The following is a 27,821-nucleotide window of genomic DNA, read 5'->3' on the forward strand; positions in this document are numbered from 1 at the left end:
TTGTGAAGTGATTTCGGTGTATATTTTTAGGTTAGTAACGCTGGAATGACTATCTAAAGACATCCATAATTTTTTGTATTAAATAAATTGGAAAAGCCATACCGATTCACGAAATTTCGTATTATGCGTGTTTTTTGCAGAACACATCTCTTTCATAAAGAGAGATACCTGTACTTAATTGGGAAGCACATGGCAATCATCACCCCAACCGTGAACACTTAGCGGGACCCTCCTGAAAAAGAGTCTTGAGACTCGGTGAGTTTTTTGGAGACCTGAAAGTGACTGAAATTTCAAACGACAAAATCTGTGAAAACAGGCGATAAGCAACGCTACTCTTCATGACAGACATGTGACGTGACTTGGCTGGACCCAACAATGGAGCCTGTAAACAGGTGACCTTACCTGGCCATCAACCATGTATGAGATCATCATGATCTGGTCTGTCTCAGCATCGGGGAACTTCAGGGGCAGCTTGGTCGTCTCGATGTCAAAGGCCAGAACCACTGGGTCCTGAAAACAACCACGGTAATCTGGAATTCACAATCACCTTAGCGCATGTGCACATCTAATAACACTGGCCAGCCGTGAACCTCCATCATTACCACATTGCGGACGTTCACACAATACACCTGTAATCCTTTTAGGCTGAGTTAACCTAGAGAAAGCCCAGGTCAGGTTAATATACCAATAAGCACTGGTGGATGTGCATTGCTAAGACTCCAACACATTTTGGCAGATTCAAAGCGCAGTGCGTGAAGCACCGAACCACCGATTCCCATTTCTCTCAATACTAACGAAACTTAATTTGGAGCTTTCGTGACTGCAGGAATTATTCTTTGGTTCTTTCGGTAAAGTCACGTATAAAGATAAAATAATAAATCAAATTAAATACTAGCATACAACGTTTCGATTGCAACACAAGCAATCGTCATCAGGTATAAATTAAATAGAAACACAAATCTAGTATACTTAGAAATGTAATGTAATATAACAGAGTCGGATAACATAACAGTCAACACCCTATCTGGTTGATTACGTTCTTCCGGAGAATGCTAAATTTGAGAGGGAGATTAAACACAGAACCAGAAACATATAGACAGACATATAAGCAGACAGATATCACAGAGATACATAGAGAGAGAGCAAACATAGGCACAAAGAGAAACTTTACCGAAAGAACCAAAGAATAATTCCTGCAGTCACGAAAGCTCCAAATTAAGTTTGAACCACTTCTACGGGGAAGTTTTAAGTTTGTTTTTTCTCTCTCTCTCTGGGTTTTTTCGTTGTCTCTCTCTCTGCTTGTCTATCGGTCTTCGTGTCTGTGTTTTTTTAAATTTCACACTTAACTTCTAATTTAGCAATCTTTGGAAGAACGTAATCAACCAGGCTATGCGTTAATTGTGTGTTGACCGACCCTCTGTGTTGCATTGCATTACATTTCGAAATTTTTGCTAGGTTATTTAATTTAGTGTGTCTCTCTCCCTGCCTCCTAATTTTTTCAAGCTTTCGCACCGTACCACTCATCGTGCTACTCATTGACATGCTAATTTCTGTAACCCCTCTCTCTCCGCCCCTGCCCCCCTCTCTGAAGCTTTTTACACCTTGCCACTCACCGTTTCCACTCATGGACATGCTAATTTCTCTAACCCCTCCCTCTCTCTCCCGCCCCCGCCCCCCCTCTCACTATTTAAGGCCTCGACACAGAGGCGTAGTTTCTCTTTGTGCCTATGTTTGCTCTCTCTCTATGTATCTCTGTGATATCTGTCTGCTTATATGTCTGTCTATATGTTTCTGGTTCTGTGTTTAATCTCTCTCTCAAATTTAGCATTCTCAGGAAGAACGTAATCAACCAGATAGGGTGTTGACTATTATGTTATCCGACTCTCTGTTGTATTACATTACATTTCTAAGTATACTAGATTTGTGTTTCTATTTAATTTATACCTGATGATGATTGCTTGTGTTGCAATCGAAACGTCGTATGCTAGTATTTAATTTAATTTATTATTTTATCTTTATATGTGACTTTACCGAAAGAACCAAAGAATACTAACGAAATTAAAACAAATCTTCACTTAAAGCTTTCATGACTGCAGGAATTCATATTATTTGGGTCTTTTGGTAAAGTCACATAGATGGTTCTGTTATATTCTTTGAACCATCTACAAGACTTTACCAAAAGACCCAAAGAATAGAAATAAAAACATCTCCCGTTCAGCCTGAAAGGCTGAAGGGTAAGTACAGTTAGTGATAACCAGTTAAGGATGGCACTGCGCGCGAGGGGGGTCGTGTTCAGAACCACTCCCCGCTGTATTCGTCTCCCCAGTGCAAACGTTTAGACATTGCATGAGGTAATTATTGAAGGCCGGGCTAACCTATGAGAGGTCTAGGACAGGTTCAGTTACCACTACCCCATTATTATGCACATAGCCAGAAATTGAACACAGGCAGTCAGGATTGTAGTGCAATGGTAAAACCAATCAGCTACCACAAACGTTTAAACACACATAGCTATCAGCTTGTGCGCCTACAACAATAAGTGTCGAAGGCCCTCTGGCAGAACGTCACGGAACGAACCCAGGTGATTAACTGATATGATTGGCAGATGCACCAACTGTGCTCCCCACGTGCCAACTCTCTGCGTGTTAGCCGCCCGGCGCTATGCTCGTTTGTTGCTATGAGCGTCGCTCCTCTGCCCTCCATTGATCCTGGAAGGTGACTGCTTCCAACTCCCCAGCAGCGTCCTTCACAAACTTCCTCCAGAGGCCGATCTTGACACTGCTGGTACCAGTCATCGGCAAGTCCAATCAGCTCCACATCCTTATGTACCACATCTGGCCATCTCTTCTCTAGTACGTGCCACTCCCGTTTAGACCCATCTATCCGGCCAAACAGAAGAAGCTTGGACATGCGGTGGCTGAGCATGCGGGCTAGACGACCCAGCCAAAGACACAGACACATGCACCGACACACGGCTCTGCACTCGTCCCCCACTCCAACACAGACCCGACAAGACTGCAAACTCACCGGCCGCTCCACCAGGTCATCTCTCCGGGTGATCTCAGGGGGAAAAGCACTGCCCCGAATCCGCACGTTGTACCAGTGTGCCTGCATCACAACAGAAATCACCAACATGTTGCGCCAGTGGGTGCGAATCACAACACCACAACAAAATAATAATCACTATTTATCTGAGTAATGACATAAACCATCACCACCAGAATCAGGCTACATACAAAATGACAAAAATTGGGCAGTGTAAGCATTGGGTTCTACCCATCTCAGTCCTGAGCCAGTGATGGAAATTCCACATTCCAATGGCGGGGGCGAGTCTATTTATAGGACAACCACAGTTGTAATCCTCACAAAGTATCCATTTTAGCAACCCCAACCTACCACCGCTCAGTCAACTTGAAATCTTTTGCTCTACGGCAGATGAACTTGCAGACTAATTGAAGGAATGAGGCAGAACAAATGAGACAGAATGACAGATTCGTGGTGACATGAACAAGTCACTCACCACGTGTATCTTGAGTTCTATGGCCACGCGCACGTGATAGGGGACGTCATACTCCCGAATGTCCGTGATGTTCTCCATCTGGTCAGACATTTTCTTGGAATTGCCCTCATCTTCTGCCAGCAAGTTGCCTCCAGACAGCGCACTGGGACCAAGAGTAAAACAATGTTTCGAGAACGTTTCCTATTCAAGTAGTAACTTGATTAGTTTGGAGATGAGCTCATTAATTAGCACAGCAGGGTGATGCCACGTTCACACTTGTGCCTCACAATAAGAAGGGCCTAGGTTCGAATTGCAACTGGTGTCTTTTTTTTAGGAGTTTGCATGTAACTCCTGCTCTGTATTAGTTTTCTTTGGGTTTGTCTGTTTCCTCCCTTAGCTAATTAAAAAAAGGAAGTGGTATTGGCCACAATATCCCAATGATGAATGATTACCTTATTTGGGAAAACACATAGCAACATTGCCCGCTCTCAAAAAGTCTTGAGATTCAGGCTTTCCTGGGTAAACAAGCGTAAATAATAAACAATGTTTTTACAGACGGTTTGCGGTTTACGACGGTCCGATTTATGACGTTTTATATTCACGACGTTTATGTCATGCACCAATGATCGATTTATGCAGGAAGTTTATTTGTGACTCACCTTCCGACATGACTCCAAACACATTGCAACAGTCAGTCTTGTTTCCGATGTGATTTGCCATGGTGCTTTTGATATTCTCAAGTGTGTTTGTTGATTTTGACCTATTCAACCCTGTTAAATATGGCCGTTAAAGAAAAAACGCATTGGCAAGTGATGTTTCTGCTTCTACTGTCTATGGGAAAAGAGGGTCCGACTATCTAATTCACTATGGGGTTTCCAGGAAGGCATTGTGTTATAAAAGTGGGGACTGCCTGTACTTTTGATTTCTGAGCACGTGCATAACAATTGAGACTCATAAAGGCCGTTAGTACTCTTGTGTTTGAGTGGCTCCAAATTGAAATGTCACCTGCTATTGGCAGGTGACATTTCATGCAGCCAAGGCAATGCAGCCTTTCATGGAATAAACTTGTTTTCACTTCTCAAGAGCCTGAGCGCCATGGTGGCGAGATGTTACCTCTCTCGTCCGGTATGCAGGAGGTCGTGGGTTTGATCCTAACCCTGACACCTGTATATTTGGTGTTTGCATGTTCCCCTGTGGTAGTGTGAATTTTTCTCGGGGTCTCCCGGTTTTTCCCTCCACATTTAAAAACATGCATTTCCAGTATTTGGCTGCTATACATTTCCAAGTGAAGGACTGAGGCGAGGGGACCAAGTGAGGCGAGGGGACCGAGTGAACAAGGGGACCGAGTGAGACGAGGGGACCGAGTGAACGAGTGAGGCAAGGGGACCGAGTGTACAAGTGAGACGAGGGGACCGAGTGAGACGAGGGGACCGAGTGAGACGAGGGGACCGAGTGAGACGAGGGGACCGAGTTAACAAGGGGACCGAGTGAACAAGGGGACCGAGTGAGACGAGGGGACCGAGTGAACGAGTGAGGCAAGGGGACCGAGTGTACAAGTGAGACGAGGGGACCGAGTGAGACGAGGGGACCGAGTGAGACGAGGGGACCGAGTGAGACGAGGGGACCGAGTGAGACGAGGGGACCGAGTGAGACGAGGGGACCGAGTTGACAAGGGGACCGAGTTAACAAGGGGACCGAGTGAACAAGGGGACCGAGTGAATGAGTGAACAAGGGGACCGAGTGAACGAGTGAGACGAGGGGACCGAGTGAACAAGGGGACCGAGTGAGGTGAGGGGACCGAGTAAGAGGAGGGGACCGAGTGAACGAGAGAGGCGAGAGGAACTGTGTGAACGAGCAAGGTGAGTGAACTGAGTGAGATGAGGGGACCGAGTGAGGTGAGGGGACCGAGTGAGCGAGTGTGGCATAACGGAGAGGCGTCACTGCACGGCCCAGCTACCCCACAGGGGCCACCCCTCACCTTGACAGCATGCTCGTGTAGGCATCGTTGGATTTCTCTCGCTCACGATTCTTGCGGATCGCCGGGAACACGTCTTTGCGCACCTTGATGAGGTCCTCCGTGGTGATGAAGCTGAGCTTGATGTAGGTGTGCTTCAAGCCCACCAGGTGATTGGGCTGCGCATGTGGACAGAGCGGCAAGCGCGTGCATACACGCCCTCATTTATTGAGCAAATATTGTTTTTATTGCAGCACCGGTAACCAAATGAAATAGACGATAAAAACGATGGTTACCAATTTCAAATGTCTGGTAATAAACGCGGTATGCTTAGGTTTTTAACTGAGAAAGGCAAGGAGCTGCCATGGTGTAATGGTTAACACACTGGACTTGCAAGCCAGCGGTCACCGGTAAAATTTTGCAGTTGGAACCATGGGGCAAGTTTCTGAAATACCCCCTACCGCCTCTGTCCACCCAGCAGTGCGCGGTAGGCCCACCTCTTCCAACATGTCTGGTCAGGGTGGAAGAGTAGACCAATTATCCATGACAGCTCCCTCTATCAAAGGCCAGTTGGCCACCAGTGGAGTCCGAGTAATTGCAGGACTGCACCTTTACTTTTTAGCTGATAAACGACAGATAATGCACCACGCGGTGTGTACGTTTGCTCATGCCAATCAGGGCATTCATTATTGATGTTCCACTGGAAACGGCGACCGGTTCCCGACTTTCGGAAACTGTTATCGATTCTGGAACCGGTAACCGGTTTACCGCGTGATAGGCTGACGCGCGTCCAGCCACGGTGTCTCACAGACGAGTGCAGCCTCACCAGATCCAGGTCCTCTTTGGCCACCATCTCTATGCCTGACAGCTTCCCTTGAAAACGGCGAGACAGGAATGATGACACCTCGCGCTCGCATCCCTGCGGGGAAACACGGCGTCGAGTGAGTGTGCGCAGGGCAACACGCGCACGTGCGTACGCACTGGGGACACACCCGTCGACACAACTCAGCTACGCGGTGATGCTCACTTCTACACAGAGATCCTTCATGTAGCCCACACAGGGGCATGTACTGTTATAGTAGGACAGCTACAGGCTTAGTGCGGCCTGGAAGTGTATTATCAAATAAATACAATTACAATTCCTTATAAGGGAAACAAATAGCAATGAATAACAATTGAATGATTACCAATCTATATAATTACAATACCTTCCCCCTCCTTACCTAGAATCACTGCACCAGATTGAATTGAATTAAATGACGTCACCCTGATGCTGCTCTATTTAAGACCGGAAGCAACAGGAGAGCTTCACCATTCTTGCCCGATGAAGCTGATTGTAATTATCAGCGAAACGTCGTACTCAAATTTTTAAATGCTGTTGATTCTCTCTTCAGCACACCGGTGGGCTAAAGAAGTCAATTAATTTGTCCTTTGAAAACGTGACACATTTTTTACTGTTTGGCCATGTCGGGTGGTGGAGGGTTACGACACATTTATAAATAACGCGATCTGACCCAAAAACCTATACTATGAATTGTGAATGTGTGTCTGTTCGAAATGTTTAGCATACTTCCCGACATGCAACAAACTTTAAATTTGGCATGTAGGTAGCTTCCAGATAGTACACAATGCAAAAAGTATGAAAATAGACTTTTCTATTTTGGGGGGGGGGAGTGGCGCAATAATGGATATAATATATTGCACGGCAAGTGAGCGGTGACGTCACATCTGTCTGTGACGTCACCCGCATGTGGCAGCGTTACGCAGTGTGCCTGCTGACGTCACGCATCCCCCCCCATACCCTCCGAAAGGCCGTCTATCCTGCACGAATGCGCTGCATAGCTATCTCGATTTTCTAAGTCAACGCGACTATTTTCAAGCTCGCTCTTAAATATAAAGCAGAAAATACATCTGTTTGTGTGAAGCAGCAAAAACTATCAAACGCTGAGCTCTGACGTCATAAAATTTGCACAGCTTATGCTGTCTGGAATTTTCAGCTTGCCACGTCATTCCCTTCCCGAGTTGCCTAAATCGACCTTGCGTATAAGTGGGTTAAGGTGAATAAACAACCGATATAGTTACATTATTATTTAATTTTTCTTTCTACATGACTTTACTGAAAGAACAAAAGAGTAATTCCTGCAGTCAAGGAAAGCTCCAAATCAAGTTTGAACCACCTCTACGGGGAGGTTTTAAGTTTGTTTTCTCTCTCTCTGTATGTCTCTGTTGTCTGTATGTGTCTCCGTGTCTGTGTTTTGTCTCTCTCTCAAATTTCACACTTAATTTCTAATTTAGGAATCTTTGGAAGAACGTAATCGACTCTGTGTTGCATTGCATTACATTTCCAAATTTCACTAAGTTTGTTTAATTCAGTGTGTTTTCTCTCTCTCTGTGTCCTCGTGTTGTTGCTCTATCATTTCCTGCAGTTTGGTTTCTCTCTCTCTGTGTGTCTGTGTTGTCTCGCTCTGCTTGTGCGTCGGTCTTTGTATCTGTGTCTTGTCTCTCTCTCAAAATTTCACACTTAACTTCTAATTTAGCAATCTTTGGAAGAACGTAATCAACCAGGCTTTGCGTTAATTGTGTGTTGACGGACTCTCTGTGTTGCATTGCATTACATTTCCAAATTTTACTAAGTTTTGTTTTATTAAGTGTGTTTTCTCTCTCTGTCCTCGTGTTGTTGCTCTATCATTTCCTCCAGTCACGAAAGCTACAAATCTCTCATTGACATGCTAATTTCTATACACCCCCCCTCTCTCTCTATTTAAGGCCTCGACAGAGGCGTTGTTTCTCTGTGTGCCAATGTGTGTGTCTCTCTCTGTGTGTCTCTGTGTTATCTCTCTGCTTATGTGTCTGTCTATGGGTCTCCGTGGCTGTGTGTTGTTTCTCTCTCAAATTTAGCAATCTTTGGAAGAACGTAATCAACCAGGTAGGGTGTTGACTGTTATGTTAGCCGACTCTCTGTGTTGTATTGCATTATATTTCTAAGTTTACTAAGTTTAATCTAGATTTGAAGCTTTTCTTACCTATATAACCTCTTACCACAGCATCTCTCTCCAACTTCAGCAAAACAAATTATTGCTGTGGTTTTCCCACCTGATGATGATTGCTTGTGTTGCAATCGAAACGTCGCGATTTATTTGACTTTATACCTACGTGACTTTACCGAAAGAACCAGAGTATTTACTAGGTTTGTTTTCTCTTTCATTTGTACCTGATGATGATTGCTTGTGTTGCAATCGAAACGTCGTATGCTATTATTTAATTTATTTTTTCTTTCTATGTGACTTTACCGAGAAAACCAAAGAGTAATTCCTGCAGTCACGTAAGCTACTGCGGTATTATTAACCATTAAATTATACGCGCTGTCAGTTTCACAGTGGACATAAAAAATGCCTTTATGTCATTCCAGAGACGATCCGCATCTAAGAAGTTTCAATTTAACAAGTTTCAAGTAATTTTATTCAACCAAGTGAGAACTCAAAAAAACAAGAGGAGTCTTATTTGTAAACATAACCTAGGGCATTGGTCTGCCAGCGCAGGCAACGAATACCGCTCACACCCATGAGTCATAGGTGACGGGTTCCTTTGCTCGTCTGTACTGCTTATGTTTAAAATTCAGCATCGCGAGTCGGCACTTCATTCCTATGATTAACCAGTGGTGTTATATCCCATTACTTAATCCCAATTGAGTAATTTGCAGGTCATTTTTTTATGTGACAGTGCATGTTACACTATGGGGACCTCATTTGCCAGTAAAAATATGATAATTGGTTCTTTACCCTTCTATCTGGCAACAAAACTGACACCTTTTTACAAGGAGTCATGTTTGCATAGACCGCAATACCTGCAGTCATAATACAAACTAAAGAACATAACTCTGATAATGTGCACTGTCCTTGAAGTTGATTGGTCCACACCCGAGACAGCTTTCCTTCGAGCCTAGTCTCATATGGGTTGGACCAGATGACGCCATCTGGTCCAACCCATATGAGACTAGGCTCGAAGGAAAGCTGTCTCGGGTGTGGACCAATCAACTTCAAGGACAGTGCACATTATCAGAGTTATGTTCTTTAGTTTGTATTATGACTGCAGGTATTGCGGTCTATGCAAACATGACTCCTTGTAAAAAGGTGTCAGTTTTGTTGCCAGATAGACGGGTAAAGAACCAATTATCAGTGCATGTTACCTTTTTAGTAGCGACATAGAAGTAGGGCTTGAACGGCAGAGCCACCTGAGGGACACGAAGTTCAAGCCGTCACTTTCCACACACAAACCATACAGTACAGGTCACGGAAAATGTAGAATACATATCTGATAGAGGGCCCTGTACACTGGGACATCTCACAGCTCTTTACAAGTGATAAGCAATTTATATCTCATCTGAAACATTTGATAGGGCATATCCAGTGGCAGCTGTCTCTGTGGACACCTTGTGACTCAGCACCTGGTCTAAACTTTACATGAGGAGAGCGATGGTTGCTATGCGTAATTGTAATGTCGGTCTAACACTAATGAAGTAGACTAGCCTCATACTTACCGCAGTCATACATATTCTGAATCACACGCACTCTCCTGTGTGCCACTGCGGGTACAAATTCTGAACCGTGGACAGCATCACTTCCCACTGACCCGATATACACGTTAAGACAGTGGGTGGGTGGGTGGGTGGAGGAGTATATCTGCAATTCACTCACAGACAAAGCAACAGAATAGCTAAATCACAACTGAAAGTGACTGAAATGCAAAACTGACCTTAAATCTGCTCCCATCTTCTCGAATGAAGTAGTAGTCCACTGCACTCGTCAACCTCTTGTCTTCATCTAAGATATCCGTCTACGAGACACAAAATGACACGACAAACACTCTTAGGCTACTTGTGCTTACAAACTAATGCAATGGTGTATGCAGATTGTTATTACTCTACTTGCTTACCCAGGAAAGCCTCATGGAGTCTCAAAACTTTTTTAGAAGGTCCTGCCGAGTTCTCCAAGTAGGTGTTGATGCTGCTACTGTGTAATCCCAATTGAGTCATTTGCTGGTATTTTTTTAGATCAAAGTATCCTTCGATATACAAATGTTCGGTTTTACGAAATTTCGCGTTAGCACAATTGACAAATTAAGGACACTTTTCGATTAACTGAATCGAATTTCTGCGGTCAGGAAATTTCACACGGCAAGCGCCATGAGATCAAACAAGAAGCACCCGGGAGGCTGCGTCATCCATCCGCGACAGCGTTACGGTGTTCTTGCAGTGCAACAGTAATGCCTTCACATCACCTGTCCAGCTATTCCAATATGCAGCATATATTTTAGTGAGTTCCTTGAAAAGGTAATTTTTTTATTAATTACTATTCAACAGTTTTTATATTTGTTCTTATTTCTTATTTTTTTTTATTGTGAAGTGATATAGGTGTATATTTTTAGGTGAGGAGTAGAGTTCGTATGGCTGTCCGTAACACATCCTTAATTTGTTGTTCTAAATGAAAGGGAAAAGCTATTCTGATTTACGAAATTTCGTATTATGCGTGTTTTTTTAAGAAGGCATCCCTTCCGTAAATCAAGGAATACCTGTTTTGAGATGTTTGGCCAATATCAGCTACATTGTGTATTTTTTAGCTATGAGAGGAAAGCAGAGAACTTGGAGGAGACCCATGCACTAAACAGCAGGAAAAACATTTACACTCCACGCAGAAATACAATCCCAGGGCCATCTTTCTGTGAGAGGCAAAATTGTTACCAGTGTCACTCTGCCACCCTCTCGACTGGTCATTCCACATTCCTGTGGTGAGGCTCATTTGTGCAGAAGTGATGACATTCTGATTTGTGACTGTGGAGAAACGTGGCGAGCAGGAGGTACCGGGTGCATGTTGATGAGCCAGCCCGTGTGCTCCCCGGGTTCCCGCAGTCGCACAAAACCGAATTTGAGGTCCATCTCGTCCACCTGGCGGCTCCGCTCCAGCCGCCGCACGGCCGACTGGGGTCCCCCATCATCAGCACTGACAGTAGTGGGGGAGGAGGGGCAGAAAGAGTTTTCCGCGAGCCAGGCGACTCCATACCCAACTCGTGCAGCCACAGTAACGTTCGTACAGAAAAGACGGTGCGACAACTCAGAGCATCTCTTCGTCAGTCCTCGATCTGTGCACCACGGAGACGATGGTAGCCAAGCAACAGTGCTGTGAACTGTGAACATTAGGGGCCGTCCATAAATGACGTCACGCGATTTTGGACGATTTTTTTACCCACCCCCCCCCCCCATCGTCACAAAAAGTCAGACCCCCCCCTCAAATATGACGTCACAGAGCTCTGCTCCCCCCCCCCCCAAAAAGAAAATATGCTTCAAATCGCTTTAAACAATTGTCATTGTAGTGCGTATTTAATGTGGCGCTGCACTCTGATGTTGTAGGAGAAAACATTTATTAAAACATCTATTTAATTAAGTAGAACGTGTTGTCTTTATTTATTTAAAGTTGCGCATTTTGACGTGACGTCACATTTCTCAAACCCCCCCCCTCATCACACATCGTCACAAATGTCTCACCCCCTCCCCCTAGGTGTGTGACGTCATTTATGGACGGCTCCTTACGGCAATCATCCTCCCCATGCAGCTACCACAGTGAGCAGGCCAGTACAAGTGTAAGGCTCCCCTTTAAAAAAAAGATAATCGAGACGTCACCATGGCCAAAGCCGTTGATGCCTCCAAACCTCAATGCCAATGCTGACTGCGCTCTGTCAAGATACCTCAGCTACTGCACGGGAGGGCATGCGACCGCCAAGATCTGCCCTGGGTCCCCCATCATCTTCAGTGGAAAACTGTAACAGTACCGCTTTTTCAATAATTTTCAGGAATATTAGAAGATAACGCTCGGTTTCATAAGCTAGCTTAAGAGGCTGACTAGCAGGGGCGGTTTCTTCATTAGGGCGATTGGGCGACGCACCACCAATGTGTGAAAGGGACTTTTTCAATCACATTAACAATCTCATTCAACCACAGAGCTATGCTAGCCGTTACTGTGCCTCTGGATATAGTCCAATCAGCGTCATGTCACGTTCTGTGGAGTACCGCCTCTTTTTGGGCGATTTCACTCTGGCTGAGAATCGCCCAGAGTGTTCCCATAGACTTACATTCAAAGATGTTTTTTTTCGAACGGCGGGCGCTCCAATGCATTCTCTATGGCTTCCGGGAGGGCTCGCACTAACGTGCTTATGTCATCATACGTCAGCACGTTTCAGTAAACAATATTATTTGTCGCCACCTAGTGGAATTTCGATTTAAAGCTTTCGTGACTGCAGGGATTAATCTTCTTGGTTCTTTCGGTAAAGTCACGTAGAAGGGAAGTAATAAAGTAATAAAAATAAAACATAATAAAATAATTCTCACGACGTTTCGGCCACAACGCAAGTAGCCGTCCTCAGGTGAAAACCAGGTCTGTTGAGGCGACAGCGTCTGAATGAAACAGCACATGTGCTTGGAGCATGTATATAAGCTGGGTTGGAAGGGGGGAAGAAAGGGGGAGCCTTAACAAAAGAATATGAAATATCAAGAGGAATTTAGCATATTTATGGGAAATGCAGGTATGTGAATAGTACTATTTATGCCCGTGCATTATGCAGGATTAGCAGCATCAAAGGGAGGGGATAAGGGTAGCATTAATGAAGGGAAGGAGTGTTAATAGTATGTAGCTGCAGTAACTAAAACCACCACGTAAACAACTAAAGTATAAACTACATATTATCATCAGTATACTAAATATACTCTACAATACGCTGAGTTACTAACAGTAAGTAATACATTACAATTCTACGTCGTAAAAAATATATATAATATGCTTGCATCTAAACTTTATTCTCTTACATCACACGAGTCTACACCCTACTATATACTGCCATAGACAAACCCAACATTAAATTATATACTGTATTGCACACCAAAGAAAGGTTCTCCTTTACCGACCACCTTGTAAGTGCCACGCTGCTACAAGGAGAGATGTTTCAACAGCATGGCCATACATTCCCTGTTGAGGCTCTGAACATCACTGTCAGGGCATACCCTATGTTAAATAAGGCGAAGCTGAAGACTGAACTGTCTGTCATTTATGAGAGTCCAGAATTCAAGGGCTGCTGTGGTGCACTAGCGCTGTACCAGGTTTTGCTGAAGTACAACCTCCAGGATACTTTTTCAGAGACTGTTGCTCTGTTGAACATCCTCATAACCACTCCCATGACAACTGCTGAAGCTGAGAGGTGTTTCTCAATCTTAAAGAGAATCAAGACATTCCTGAGAAATGTAATGGGACAGGAACGTCTGAATGCAATGGCTATGCTTTCCATGGAGAGGGAACTAGTCAGGAACATGCCTGCTTTCAATGAGAGAGTAATTGATCACTTTGCTACTTTGAAAGAGAGAAGAGCAAAATGTCAGTATAAGTAAGCAGTGTATTAAGCGAGTAATGTGATGTAAGTAGTGTAATAATAGTGAGTATAGAAACAAACAAGGAGATGTATTGTAAGAGTCACTTTATTTTTCATTAATATTAAAGTAGTGAAGTTGCCTTTACATACTTAAGCTGTTAATTTATCCATTGCATGGGTAGACCTTATCCTTATCAATCATCCAAACATTTGCCCCCCGAGAGATTTTGCAGGAGCCGCCACTGCTGACTAGTGTATAATTTACAACCAGAGACAAAACATCGCTTGCTGTGTCTTACGGAGCTGGCTTCAGCTGTGCAGCACCTGCTACTATGACCGTACATTCCATAGGCAAACAACTTCATTTATACAGTATTAGGGATCATCAGTGCGACACGTGATTTTCCTACATCACATTGAGCGTCAATGCCAGTTCTACCTCAATTGTCAGTGAATGCAGCTCAGCTGCCCTACATGCCAAAAGCGTATTTTTTTTATCTATGATTAGCACCGCTACAAAGCAGCACGGGCACTTGTGAGTTACCGCACATGGCAACTGGCGATCATCAGTCACGTCCAGCCCTGCACCACCCCCATCCACCGTGAGCTATAGGTCACTATCAATGGAGGCGTTAGAAAGACAACACAACGTCCATGTACGATTCGTCACGAACACTGCCGTGAAAACTATAACGTACAACAGGCAGACGTTTCAGGCAATGTCCCTTCCGCAAAGCAATACTGATTGTACTTAGCAGCGGATCCAGAAAGTGAGCCATGGACAATGTCACTCACTCATTCGCTTACCCGTCGTCGGTTCGCAGGCGGCCGCTGTTCTGCAGCGTCGGCATCTCCGACGACTCCACACGAGTAAAGGACTCCGAGGAGGACTGAGGGAATACTCGGAAAGAAGCGCTAAGAGACTCAGGGCTGACTCGGCTATCCGCTTCTCCGCCTCAAAGCACAGTTATCGGTAGCAACTTTTCGCGCCAAAAGTTAACCCGGAAATGATTCCTGAATGAGTGACTGCCACCGAGGAGCTATGCAAATGAGTCTGACGCACCGCCTACCCGTGATGTCACCAGCGCATAACGCCCACTACGGGGGGGGGGCCCCGCCCACAAAGTGGCCACGCCCACTTGTGCCTCCTCCCACTCACAATACATCACCTGCTGGAATCACGACGAGCATTTTGCCCGTCCTAAGACGGAAGCTGTAATATTTACGGAACAATTGAGCAGAGTGTAATTGTATCTTGTGTAAATTTAATGGCAGCGAATCTTGCACGAAAGAATGTCATCAAACACTACACTGCATTTCACTGTAAATTTTGTAGTTGTTGCACGTAAATACAAATTTCTTAACTTAAAAAATGAACCTCGGTGTCCGATATTTTGCGTGAATCTCTTGTATTGTATTAATGGCAGATTCTTGCACAAAACTATGTCACAAAACACCTCACTTTATGTGACTGTAGCACTGCATTTAACTCACCTTCAATTAGTTCGAAATCACTGCTCTAATACTTTATTGTCTTCTGCTTTCGCTCGCTAAGGTTGTAATCAATTTGAATTCGATAGTCTGGAAAATGTAGAAATTGTATAATTTATAAGCATTATACTTACCTTTTGTTTCAAGTGCTGAGGAAATAAATCAAGACACCAAATACACTTTGTTGCTGCGTACACTTATTTATTTGATTACCTTTCAATAAAGAAACGTCAAATTGAAAGCGAATTTGCGTACAGTAATGTTTTATTTCCGCTCGACCTGCGGGAGTGTAAAATCCACGCGCTCATGATTATTAATGAGGGGGGGGAGCCTCTTTTGCAGTGACGTCACGTGCGGATGGAGCACTGTGCTGTGTATATTTTGACCATCACTTTCTGTAAAGAAATGTCATATTTGAAGCGAATTTGCGAATTTGGAGGCCCAGGACCGTTTCAAATAATCGTCACCGGTGGTGGCCGTGAGCGGGAATCGAACTCGGGTCGCCGGGTTTGTAGCACCGCGCGCTAACCACTACACCACCGCTCCCCACACACACAACAACAACCGCCATTCGCCACTAAGTGGCGGTGACGTCACCACGACGCTTGTGCCAGGCCAAGTGCACCTTGAGGCCACTTGAGGTGTCGAACGCCCGCTGGCAGGAGGTCACGGGGCAGACCCAGGTGCCACGGGTCGACTGACCGAGATGACCGAGATGACTGGCTGACCACCTGTGCCCCCTACTGTACCAACTTGCTGTTATTTAGCCACCACCCGGCGCTCCACTCGTTGTTGTGAGCATCGCTCCTCCGCCCTCCGTTGTTGTTGGAGGGCGACTGCCTCCAACTGCCCAGTAGCGTCCTTCACGAGCCTCCTCCACAGAGGCCGATCTTGACACCGCTGGTACCAGTCATCGGCAAGTCCAATCAGCTCCACATCCTTATGTACCACATCTGGCCATCTCTTCTCTAGTCCGTGCCACTCCCGTTTAGACCCATCTATCCAGCCAAACAGAAGAAGCTTGGACATGCGGTGGCTGAGCATGCGAGCTACATGACCCAGCCAACGCAGCCTTGCCTGACGGAGGAACTCACCGATGGGACTTTGCCCAGATCTTTCAAGGATTTGTGAGCTCACACAATCCAGCCTGGTTAAACCCAGGATGGATCGTAGGCAGGCCAGCCTAAATGTTTCCAACCGGCGAAGATGCTCCATTAGGGGGGTCCACGTTTCGCAAGCGTAGAGAAGGGAGGGAATGCCTGTGGCCGAGAAGACCTGAAGCTTCGTGCGGAGCGACAGACCAGGTAGCTTCCACACAGCGTTACGCAACCGATGAAAAGATATTGCCGCTCGACTGATTCGGAGTGAGACCTCTGCTGTTAAACTGGAGCCGGTCATAAGCACACTGCCCAGGTATGGGAAACTCTCCACTCTCTCCACTACTGCCCCATCACCGATTGGGAGTTGTGGGGGTGGAGTGTCCGATGGTACAAAATACTCAGGCAGGTGCTTAGTTTTGGTGGGGGCTGATGGTAAGGCCCCACCTCTTAGTGGCACGCTCCAGTCTCAGCAGCAGCGTCTCCAACTCCTCTTCTGAATGAGCAGCTATAACCAAATCATCGGCATACATAACGTGGTTGACCAATAGGGAGCCATCCCTTGATCGTTCCCGGGCGTCAATCAGACTCCCATTATATCTGTACCAAATGGAAATTCCCCCGGTACAGCTATTGAAGGCTTCACGAACTATGCGGTCAAAATAGATGTTAAATAATGTGGGAGCCAGAGGACATCCCTGTCGCACCCCAAGGTGTACAGGGAAAGGCTCTGACTCCCGGCCACGTAGTTTTACCCGGGCCCACTCACCATCATGAAGGTCCTTAATGATTGTGAGCAGAGGATCAGGGACTCCGAAAGCACGAAGAACAACCCAGAGCCCAGGCCTACTGATGGTATCATAGGCCTTGACCAGGTCAATAAAGCAGAGATGTAGGTCTTTTAGAATTCCCTACACCTCTGCTGTAGCAGACGGACAGAAAATATGGCATCTGTGCAGGACCGCCCTTTCCTGAAACCACATTGGGGCTCCGCAAGCCCCTCCTCAGCGTGCCTAGCAAGGCGATGTTGAATAATCCTTGCCAGGACCTTTCCCGGCACACTGAGGAGTGAGATGCCCCTGTAGTTGTTATAGTCTGTGCGGTCCCCCTTCTTAAAGAGGACCACCAGGGCATCCTTCCAATCCTGCGGAACCCGTTCAGTGGTCCAGACTGTTGTTATGATGTCATATAGGGCAGTCTGTGCACAAACGCCACCCTCCCTCAGCATTTCGCTTGGGAGATCATCTCGTCCGGTGCCTTTCCTGGTCTCAGACTCCGGATCGCCTTACGGCTCTCCGAACCTCCGAGCGAAGGCTGCGGTAAACCTCCTCATTCTCTGACGTGGGATGCTGTAGCCGATGAGAGTGGGCCTGTCGCTTTTTCTCAACTAACATGGACACCTCCTCTGTCAGCCAGGGTTTCTGCGGAGGTCTGGACCGCGTACCCAAAGCAGCCATTGCAGCTGCATGAGTCACAGTCCTAAACCTCGCCCATTTACCCTCGACATCAGGAGGAGTGGGGGACGATGCCAACCCCAGCTGCAAGCGATGATGAAATTCTCGCTTGCAACTTTCATCAGCTGAGACTAGGCCATTTTTGGTTTGAATGGGGTCCTGGGTGTACACCCACCACCGGAGTGGAAGAATGGAAGGCGCATCTTACAGATGACTAGTCGATGGTCAGAGGTCCTGGTGTCAATGATATGGGCTCGCATCCGCTGGTCCGTCACTATGTAGTCCAGCAGATGTTCTTGCTTGGACCCGGCATGCATCCATGATGTTGTGTGGATGCGCCGATGCCGGAAGAGCGTGTTGGCAATTACAAGCCCATGGGCTGCAAAAAAATCTAGCAGCCTCCTACCGTTGTTATTGAGCTGATCTGGCCTATGCCTTCCAATCACTCCAGACCAGGTGCCAGCATCATGACCAACTCGGGCATTGAAGTCACCCAACAAGATGATTCTGTCCCGAGTGGCCACTTTAGCCAGCACCTGTGACAGGTCATACAAGGCATCTGGACTCATCAGCTTTGCCTGCATCCCTCCACGGATGCTCGTCTTCGGTGGGGGCATAAGTAACCACGACCACCACTCCTCGCCTCCGGTTGATGGGAAGGCGAGCCCAAAGTATCCTGGGGCTTACAGCTTCCCACACCTCACCGCCACGCTCCCACACCCCCTTCATTCTTTTGTTCAGAAGAAGAGCCACACCCTGTTGTTTGGTAGTCTCCTGCCCCGAGTGGAGGACTGTCCACCCCTCATGGTGGCAGGAGCCAGAACTGGTCCACCGGACCTCCTGAATGCCACAGAGATCCAGGCGGTACCGGTGTTGTATGTATTGGATTATGAAATTTTGATAAAAATAAAAATTAATAATTTTCCGAAAAATGCTCAAATCACATAATTATGTTAATGTGTGTAATTAAATGCATAAATTATGATAATCACGGAGATAATCGTAGTAATGTATGTGAATGCTTGCGATTATGTTAATGTGAGCAGTTATGATAATTAAGCTTAGCTTCGTTATCCAGAGTTGTATCAATCAGGATAACACGATTATCATTGATTAAACATTTACTGATTATCTTAGTGTGTGTTATGTTATATTAGGTCTCCAGTTTCATATCTCATCACAGGATACAGTTCTTAAGAATAAGACAGTTTTGCATGGACTTGGAAAGAAGCACTCGAACAGTTGGTGTTAAGCAATTTTAATTCTAAACAAACACATGACACTCTAGTATGCAAAGGCGAAAGCATACGTCAATAAATCCATGGGCAAGATTATGCAATTAACGAAAATGAATGACTAAAACCTTTCTTATTCATGTAACTCGACGGCAGCAACTGCTTTGCACGATCAGTTGATTTGAACGCACCACCTTGAAATGGCAACCCTTTTTGAAACGGAAAGATAACTTTTTGAAAATCTTATTCGTGTGCGTGTTGTGTGTGCGTTGTCCCCTTGTAAAATTAATTAAATTTCTTAGAGCCGGGAGTTGTGTCGTTAGCTTGTGTGGTGTGAGAGGGAATATACAAACAGCGGCCAGGTTCTCTCTGGCTTGGGCGTGGCCGCAGCGAGCCCCTGCTGCTCCCTCGCTCGGACGTGTCTCTGCTTGTGCGCTCTCTCTCTCTCCACTGCTGGACAAGTTGGCACGATGCTCGGTGATGCCCGGGTCATGCTGCTGCTGTCGCTCTCTCCTTGATCGCTGCCAACTTCACACGGACACGCGCCCTTGCTTCAGGCTGTGTTGGCTTGTGGCTCTGGACGACGCGGCTCTGCGCGATCACTGGCTTGGAGCGCTCCGGCGATGAACGATGGCCTTTGTTGCTCATCCGCTGCTGCTCGTCCTTTTCGATGCTCGCTTGGTCGACGCTTGGTGATTTCCGCCCTTTTACAGGTTGATTGCTTGTCGTCAATCGTCACTCTCTCTTCTCCGTGCTTTCCTCTGTTCGTGCAGCTGCCAGCTTCACTCGCACTTAACTTCGTTCTGCGAGAAGCGACACCTGCTATCGGCATCGGTGTTTGCTCCCTCACGACGCTCCGCCAGCCGGAGCACGGCTGAAACCCAGCCTCGACCCAGGTTGAACTCAGACTTCTGCGACTCGAACGACCCCTCCTCGTTCCATCACTTCTCGAGGCACGACGCGCCCCAGCTCCCTTGCGAGTCCCATCGCAACGCTGCGTCGCAAGCCGAGTCACGAGACTGAGCGCGACTTGAACAGACTGCACTCAGGCGGTCACTCTACGACCCCTCGTCGTCCCATCTCTCCTCGAGGCACGATCTGCCCCAGCTCTCTTGCGAGTCCCGTCGCAACGCCGCGTCGCAAGCCGAGTTGCAAGACTGAGCGCGACTCGAACCAGACAGCTCATTCGCTATGTGCGCTTGTGCTTAAACTCAAAAACGTGACTCCCCTCTCTGCGCATCTCTTGCGAGAGAAAACAAACAGAAAAAAAACAGATGTCCCAGCTATGCCAGCACAGACCCCCCCCCCCCTCGCGACCCTTTGACTCCCTCTGCTCCCTGCTTGCCCTGCGTGAGTCATCCCGAGGCCAGACCCCACTGGAAGACAAAGGTGGTCGAGGAGATGTATGCAATACCTTATGTGGTCCTGTGTGTTACATTTATTCTTGATATTTCTTATGAGTTCCTTCGGTCTTAGTATTGTAGTTATCATTCGTCTATGTTTAATGAATATTCGTAATGATCCTCGTTACATCATTATTTTGAGGGCTTCGCCAAGTTTAGTTCTTCAGGGATTGGTGTTTTATTCTGAGTTATATTTTAATGTCCTGAGGTTAAGTGTAACTAAGTTTCCACTTAAGCTTTCTGAAATTCGCATTCTTTAGTTTTTAGGAAGGTCATGTAGATAGAAAACATATAATTCTAAATAATATATATGCGGTGAATACGAGTAATACAAGGGAATTACTAATAAAAAGCCCCTATTGTTTGCTGGTTAATTCTTTTTGTTAAGTTTCTACTTTTCGGCAAGGAAAACGTTAAGGAAAATGCGAGTTGCAAAAGTTGTTTTTCTCTGCTCTGCACCCCATCCGTGCATCTCCAGATGTCTTGGGAGGTTAGTCCATCGATCTTTTGTCCATCTGGATGTCTCTGACCTCTCTGTGACCGAATTCTTATCGTTTTAATGACCCTCCATGTTTCATAGATTCCTGGTGTGCTTGTGAGTGTAGTGGGTTTTTTCATTATTTAATTAAAAATATATATATAAAAAAATGTTTTCTTAATTATTCTTAATATTAATAACGGAAAACAGGGCATAGATACAACACCGGTCCAGCTCCCGACAAAGGAGTGGCAGCTTCTCCTCCGCAGTGAGCGTTCGAACATTCCACGTGGCCATCCGTAGCGGTTTTATGTTGTTTCTGGAGGAGCCCCGAGGGTGAAGATTCAATCTCCTGGCTCCACCAATTGGGGTTTGGCCAGGACACGTCATAGAAGCCTGTCCCCCCGGGGCCTCCGGCACAAGCTGATGTTACATTTTTATGTTTATATCGTGGTAATTAATTGAAGGTGGAGGGGTTACCAGCCCCTCGCAACCATCCAGAGCCCCCGTTTAGCCACTGTGGTGGTCACAGACGCCATGGGGGGAGAGGCCAATGGGTATTGGCCCACCCCCCACAGCAATGTCCACGACAGTGTTGCCCGTCCGGCACCGCGAGGAGGTAGGGGGTTGTTTTGCCGGACACACACACGCAGACACAGACACACACAGACAGCGCGCTAAACACTACACTACCGCTCCCCCCACACACACACGCGCTTACTGCAGACACACACAACTTTCAGGGACCCCCCCCCCTCCTCATTAATAATGAGCAGGTGACATAACATCACATGGAGAACCCCCCTTCATTAATAATCATGAGCAGGTGCCGTCACTCCACAACGAACAGCCCCCCTCATTAATAATCATGAACAGGTGACGTCCTTCAAATGGACACGCCCCCTGCATTAATAAGAATTAGCGGGTGACGGCACTTCACATGGGGGGGTGGGCGAGGCGCCTCCTCCCCCCTCCTCGGTGTCAACCCACAACCCTCACTACAAAGGCAGAACCCTCACGTCACGCGATCTCCGTAACGCTACTGAGACATAGAAGTAAAAAGGACGTTATGATGAACAAGAGATTATAACCTTTAAATGAAATGTCTGTCACCGCGGCCTTACAAATTGCACACGAATGGATGCAATGAATATCACGTCGCGGTCTGCTGTTCGCTTGCAAGTTTCAGATTTACTGCAATACACCCGTCCTTGGACGGGCAAAAGGCTAGTCTTTATGATTTATAATCAGAATCTTTAAACTGGAGAAATCCGATAAGCTATGAAGCTTTTTCGCAAAAAAAGGATAGGAGTGCAAAGTACAGAAGATGTAAGCAAGTCACTAAAAATGTATTAAAATATATAAAGTATGCACGTACAAATGGCATAAATAAATTCCTACGAATTTTTCAACACTGAAGCTTGGGCAAGACGGCAAAACAACAAAAAGTCCCAGACGACACAACGACAACACACAGTTCCTCAATTAAATGTCACGTTTTTTATGTAACTGAATACATGGGTAAGAATCACACCTGAGACAAAGCTTTTTAAAATGTTTTATTTAATTTATTGTAGCTTCAAATACGTGTATCTGGCATTTCTTTTCGGATGCTTCAACTTCACAAATGTGGGAGTTAAATCCTTTTGTTGATACTAAATATCTATTGGATTACCAGTCATATGCCCAACTAAAAACTGATCATAAAATATATATTCTCCATCACACCCCATGGTGTATTATTATCCACTTTTTTTCCCTGTGATATGAAAAAAGGCTATTGCCCAAAACGTTAACGATATATTTTCTCCTCAAAGGCAGTGTTATTGACGAATGTTGATTTATGTTGCTTGTGCATCACTGCAAAATACATAAAATTATTAATTCACCTTGCTTTGCTCATCCAGCAGTTTCTGTTTATTGTTTACGGCCGATGGTAAAATTAAACCTACCGAGATTGCATGAATTGCAGCGATTGAGGATCGTCGTTCACATTCAACAATACACTGTTCATTGTTGTGCATTCGTTAGCATGTTGGTTTAATGAGCCTGAAGTTAACGTGAGTGGATATCGTCAATTTGATGGCCCTCGTGCCCACAACTCAGAGGCAACCCCCTTTGAGGCTCAGACTTAAATCAGAAGTCATTAGAATCGTTGGTGCACCACAGGCGTTATCGCTTCCTTCTGCCATATCCTCAGCAATTTACAGTTGATGCACGACTTCCATAAAACTTTCTACTGTGATGATTGGCGCAAAGTTGAAGAAATGAAGATGCATTTATTCAGAGAAGAGCAACACATAAGAAATAATACAACCCAGCACAACCTTACATACCAAATTATTTTATGAAGCCATGCGTTTAAAGACGTATGTATAAAACAAGAACGAATAATACTATCGAAAGCTTTGATGGTACTATAAACTATCAACGATGCATTCAAATTAACAAACCATAAGGCAATTATTAAAATATATAAGCAGTTCAAAAGAAATGAGTTTTCAATACAGTTCGAATAGTGCATAGCTCCAATGGCTTCCTAATATACACAAAGCAGGGTGAAATGACGCAAGTGTGCAGGATCAGGCAGTTGGGTGGTGCAGTCGAAACACTGATACCTTGCAGCAAAAAGGTCCTGGGCTTGATGCTTGACATGGGAGCCTTTTCCATATGGAATTTTCCTGTTCTGTATGGGTTTCCCTCCAGGTTCCCCGGTTTCTTCCCATAGATTAAAATGTATTATCTGGCATTGTCCAAAACATCAACTGGAATTACATATTGCAACATCGCCCCCTGAAGCTTTCCTACGTAAACAAGCATAACAATATTACAGTATTTCCTGCTGGACAGCAACAGTTTTCAAAATGCAATGTACGTATCTTTGCCTTTGCAAAATACTAAGCTTTTATCTTCTAGCACTGCCAGGACCCGTTCCACATGGCTTTCCCGCACGGTGACTCCACACAGATTACGCACCGCGTACGTTATGTCGCCCAGGGACACAGCACTCTGCTTGGAAGCAGGCCCTGTGCATTTCCCACGCACCACGAGCAGCACGTTATCGCGCAAGTTGACGTCCAAATCTGTCACCAAGTACAACTCATTGTTCGTGGGATGTTTGTAAACGAAGCCATTCTGTTCGAGTCGGCACAGAGCATCACGGAACTGAGCGAGCGTGGTAACTTGTGCACTGCAGGCCACACAGCCTTCCTGTTTTGAGGAAGGGTGCGAGGCACACTTTTCACGCTGTGAGGAGGTATGTGCCAACATCTGACTTCGGTCTGTGTCGCGCTCTGTGAATGCAGCGAGCGCTGCCAAACTCTCCACACGCTGCAGCTCTTGGAAATAAACACTTCGAATACCATTATCCTCCAGGAACTTCAAAATCCCATCACACAGCGTGCTCAGTAGAATGTCGCTCTGTCCTCTAAGCTGACTGGTGTTCCCAGCCCATGCATACTCCTTATCGTAGTATTGCGTATACAGCCGCACTTGCTCTCGCAGGCGTTCTATCAGCTGCACGCACCCTGGGTCATCCACTCTTGTGTAGTACGTGGCATGTATCTCTCTGGTTCCCCACTGGCAGTTGATGCTGCCGAGTACGTGCAGCCAGTCTCCGAGTTGCGCGCGTGAGCTCTCCGCTTCCCTGTGCAGGACCGACGCAAGGAGATCCTGGATCACGACCTGCGATGCACACGAGTGGGGTAGGGTGCCACCTCCTCCTCTCCTGCACCGCTCTGGCTCCTTCCAGCACAGGCAGGTGATGACGCCCGTTCCATCGTCAAGCGCGTACGCCGTGAAGCTCTCCCGTTCTCGCACCTCCACGACAGTACCCATCACATCCACGTGGGTGATGGCGTGATTTCGGTAGAAATACACTCCTGGCGTAGAGGCCGCCGGCGCCATGCCAAGGATGTCAGCCACATAGAGCTTGACGTGCGTGCGGTGCAGCGGGTCGAGCCCCCACCACTTCATGGGTGTGGGGTCAGCAGCCATCTGTGTAGATAATACACTCTCATTAAGGTTTGACCGATGGGATGTGTATAAAAAATACACTTATGTTATGCGGAGACAGCTATAGATGAGGCATCTTGTATGCACAGCATGTCATTACGTGTATCATATCAGCACCCTGGAGATATCCATCTGTACCCTGTACTCAGTCTCTGCAATATATTTAAGTTTTTGTATTTTGTTGCTGCTGTCCTCACGTACCACGGGATCACCATTGTAAAATAGCCAGGAAACTGCCTAAAGGGAGCATCCGTGTAACAAATCAAATAAATTCAAACCCAATCTGAAGGAATTATCGAGGCCATTTTCAGATGGGCATTGGTGACTATGGACGTAGCGTGTAGTCCATCACTGTAGAGGCGAGGGTTGGGGGATTGTACAAATGTTGTGAACTCCCTTCCGGTTGGCGTTGAGGTGCCATAACCCCGTCTCGCTGGAAGGCAGTAGAGCAAGTGGGCTAATCGGGGATAAGGTGTTGCCTCCTCGCGTGCGTGTTTTTACCCCGGGTGCTCCGGGTTTTTAGTACTTGTATAAGCACTCGTCTTTAATTGGCTAAAAACATCTTTAAATACAAACCCAATGTAAGACCCTCCTGAAGAGTCCTACGGCTCGCATGTATAAATAGATTAGGTGAAATGTAAAAAACCAGCACAGTAGCAGTTAGCAGCTCATTAATGACACCGCGAATCACATCCTTCCTGATGCGCGGTGTCATTAATGAGGGAGTTTCACAACTTGAATTATCATTTTAACACTTAGGCTTTCGCGACCAATATCATCCAAAATAGAGTTGTTTGGGTTAGATCGCGTAAGCTTATAAATGTAACGTCGTACTCGGATTGTAAACGTTGTGGCTTGGCTATCCAACACACAATCGGTGTGCTGTACTAGTGACGAATTGGCAAGTTCTGTTTACGTGACAACCCTTACTAGTTGGCTGTGGTGGCGGGTTTTAACGACATATTTATACATTTACGCGATCTAACCCAAAAACCTCTATTAAACTTGAATTGTGATCCACCTAACCTTGCTGCCTCAACATTACTCCTGGATTGCAGATCTCCTGCATTGCCACCGCCGCCACCGCCCGGTATTAAACAAAACAGAAGCACATAATTGTGTGTGCTGTGAAGAGTCATTGCCCGAAACGTCGCCTATTTGTGTTCCTTTAAAGGCCCGTGCAGAAGCGCCGCGTCCTTTACCTGACCTAAACAAGATAGCGGCACGCGGCAAGGGTAACCAATCACAGCACGTTACTCAGAGCACGTGCGTCGTCCTAACCAATCGTCTACGAGGGACGTAGCAACATGGCCGCCGACGACGGAATGTACCTCGGAGCGCGAGTGAAGGAGGCCGGAGAGGAAGCGGCTCAGCGCGGGACCCCGGGGTGAGCTCCGTCGCCTGAAGGTTCTGAGCGGAGGGGCGCGTTAGACACCCGCGTCATCGACGTCGCTGGTTTATCGCTGATTAACGGGGCATCCACACGCGGGTGCATTGCCACGCGAAATATGCGGTAACAGGAATACGCTGTGCATCGATTCCGCGAGTCGAATATATGTATGCACATCGATTCCTGAAAGATCGCACCAGATGCGGTTCATCGATTCGCGGGAATCGAATTGTAGAGACACAATGTGTTATTGTGGTACGGAGAAGCGAGAAGATTTTTTTCTTTGCAAAAAATCTATGCCTTAATTTGGAGCTTTCGTGACTGCAGGAATTACTCTTTGGTTCTTTCGGTAAAGTCACGTATAAAGATAAAATAATAAATTATAGCATACTATAATAGCATACTATTATTTAATTTATTATTTTATCTTTATACGTGACTTTACCGAAAGAACCAAAGAGTAAATCTATACTTATGAACTGTGACCGAATTTTCTTTGCATACTATTCTTTAATTTATTATTTTATCTTTATACGTGACTTTACCGAAAGATTTTGATTTAAAGCTTTCGGTAAAGTCACGTAGAAGGGAAGTAATACAATAATACAAATAAAACATAATAAAATTATTCTCACGACGTTTCGGCCACAACGCAAGCAGCCGTCCTCAGGTGAAAACCAGGTCCGTCGAGGCGACAGAGTCTGAATGAAACAGCACACGAGCTTGGAGCATATATATAAGCTGGGCGCATTGACAAAGGAATTTGCATATCAAGAGGAATTTAGCATATTTATGGGAATTGCAGGAATGTGATTAGTACTACATATGCATTATGCAGGATTAACAGCATGAAAGGGAGCTGCAGGTACTGCTGCTGCTGCTGCAGTTGCTGCCAGAGGGTGGTGTGGCTATGTACGTGACCTGCAATTCAGCACTGAAAGCGAGCGTTGGTGGATCACTCACGCAATGCTCCACTCCCTTCCGTGGGCGTTGAGTTGCCAAAGGCAGTACAGCAAGTGGGCTGTTTTTATTTATTTATATTGGAATCCGATGAGCGATGAAGCTCTTTTTTTACAGATGTCCAGTAGGGGCGGGTCATCAAGTTACACCAAACAATACAAGCACGGACTTGCCTACTGTACTGCTCTTCTTTCTGATCTTCTGCAGAAATTAATAAGTAAATGCAACTAATTCAGAATGCAGCGGCACGTGTTCTGAAGAAAATCAGAAAAAGCACCAACATACACCCATTTTACAATTATTGCTGCCAGTCAGTCATAGAATTTATTTTTAAAATCTATTGGTTTTTAAGTCGTGGAAGGGTCTGGCACCTGTATACATGTCTTCCATGCTTTTAAGATATGAACGAACAAGATCCCTCAGATGGTCTTTTAGTC

General features: G+C 45.9%; 3 protein-coding genes across 4 annotated transcripts in view; 1 reads left to right on the top strand and 2 right to left on the bottom strand.

Moving 5' to 3' along the window:
- POLE (DNA polymerase epsilon, catalytic subunit) overlaps positions 1-14,850 on the bottom strand; it is a 90,129-nt gene extending 75,279 nt beyond the window's left edge. The window contains 9 exon segments of the mRNA XM_061554752.1: positions 403-510; positions 3,028-3,108; positions 3,521-3,662; positions 5,478-5,632; positions 6,280-6,372; positions 9,640-9,684; positions 10,206-10,286; positions 11,311-11,449; positions 14,670-14,850. Of these exon segments, the coding sequence (XP_061410736.1) occupies positions 403-510; positions 3,028-3,108; positions 3,521-3,662; positions 5,478-5,632; positions 6,280-6,372; positions 9,640-9,684; positions 10,206-10,286; positions 11,311-11,449; positions 14,670-14,713 (888 nt within the window). The 5' untranslated portion in view covers positions 14,714-14,850.
- Positions 14,851-22,536: 7,686 nt separating this feature from the next.
- Positions 22,537-26,590, bottom strand: STN1 (STN1 subunit of CST complex). 2 transcript variants are annotated; one of them, XM_061554758.1, is made up of 2 exons: positions 26,061-26,196; positions 22,537-25,016 (listed from the first exon to the last, which is right to left on the bottom strand). In XM_061554758.1, the coding sequence occupies exon 2, from the start codon at positions 25,014-25,016 to the stop codon at positions 23,880-23,882; it is 1,137 nt and encodes a 378-aa protein (XP_061410742.1). In that variant the 5' UTR covers positions 26,061-26,196; the 3' UTR covers positions 22,537-23,879. The 2 variants fall into 2 exon arrangements, with proteins under 2 accessions (XP_061410742.1, XP_061410741.1); XM_061554757.1 differs by lacking the exon at positions 26,061-26,196 and adding an exon at positions 26,366-26,590 and having other exon boundaries at positions 22,540-25,016.
- Positions 26,132-27,821, top strand: part of LOC133344693 (amine oxidase [flavin-containing] B-like) — a 47,962-nt gene continuing 46,272 nt past the window's right edge. Inside the window, exon 1 of the mRNA XM_061554756.1 lies at positions 26,132-26,421. Within this exon, the coding sequence (XP_061410740.1) occupies positions 26,342-26,421 (80 nt within the window). The 5' untranslated portion in view covers positions 26,132-26,341. The remainder of the gene's footprint in view (positions 26,422-27,821) is intronic.

This window comes from Lethenteron reissneri, chromosome 20, assembly GCF_015708825.2.
Source record: "Lethenteron reissneri isolate LAM-NWPU_2019-01 chromosome 20, ASM1570882v1, whole genome shotgun sequence".
NCBI lineage: Eukaryota > Metazoa > Chordata > Hyperoartia > Petromyzontiformes > Petromyzontidae > Lethenteron > Lethenteron reissneri.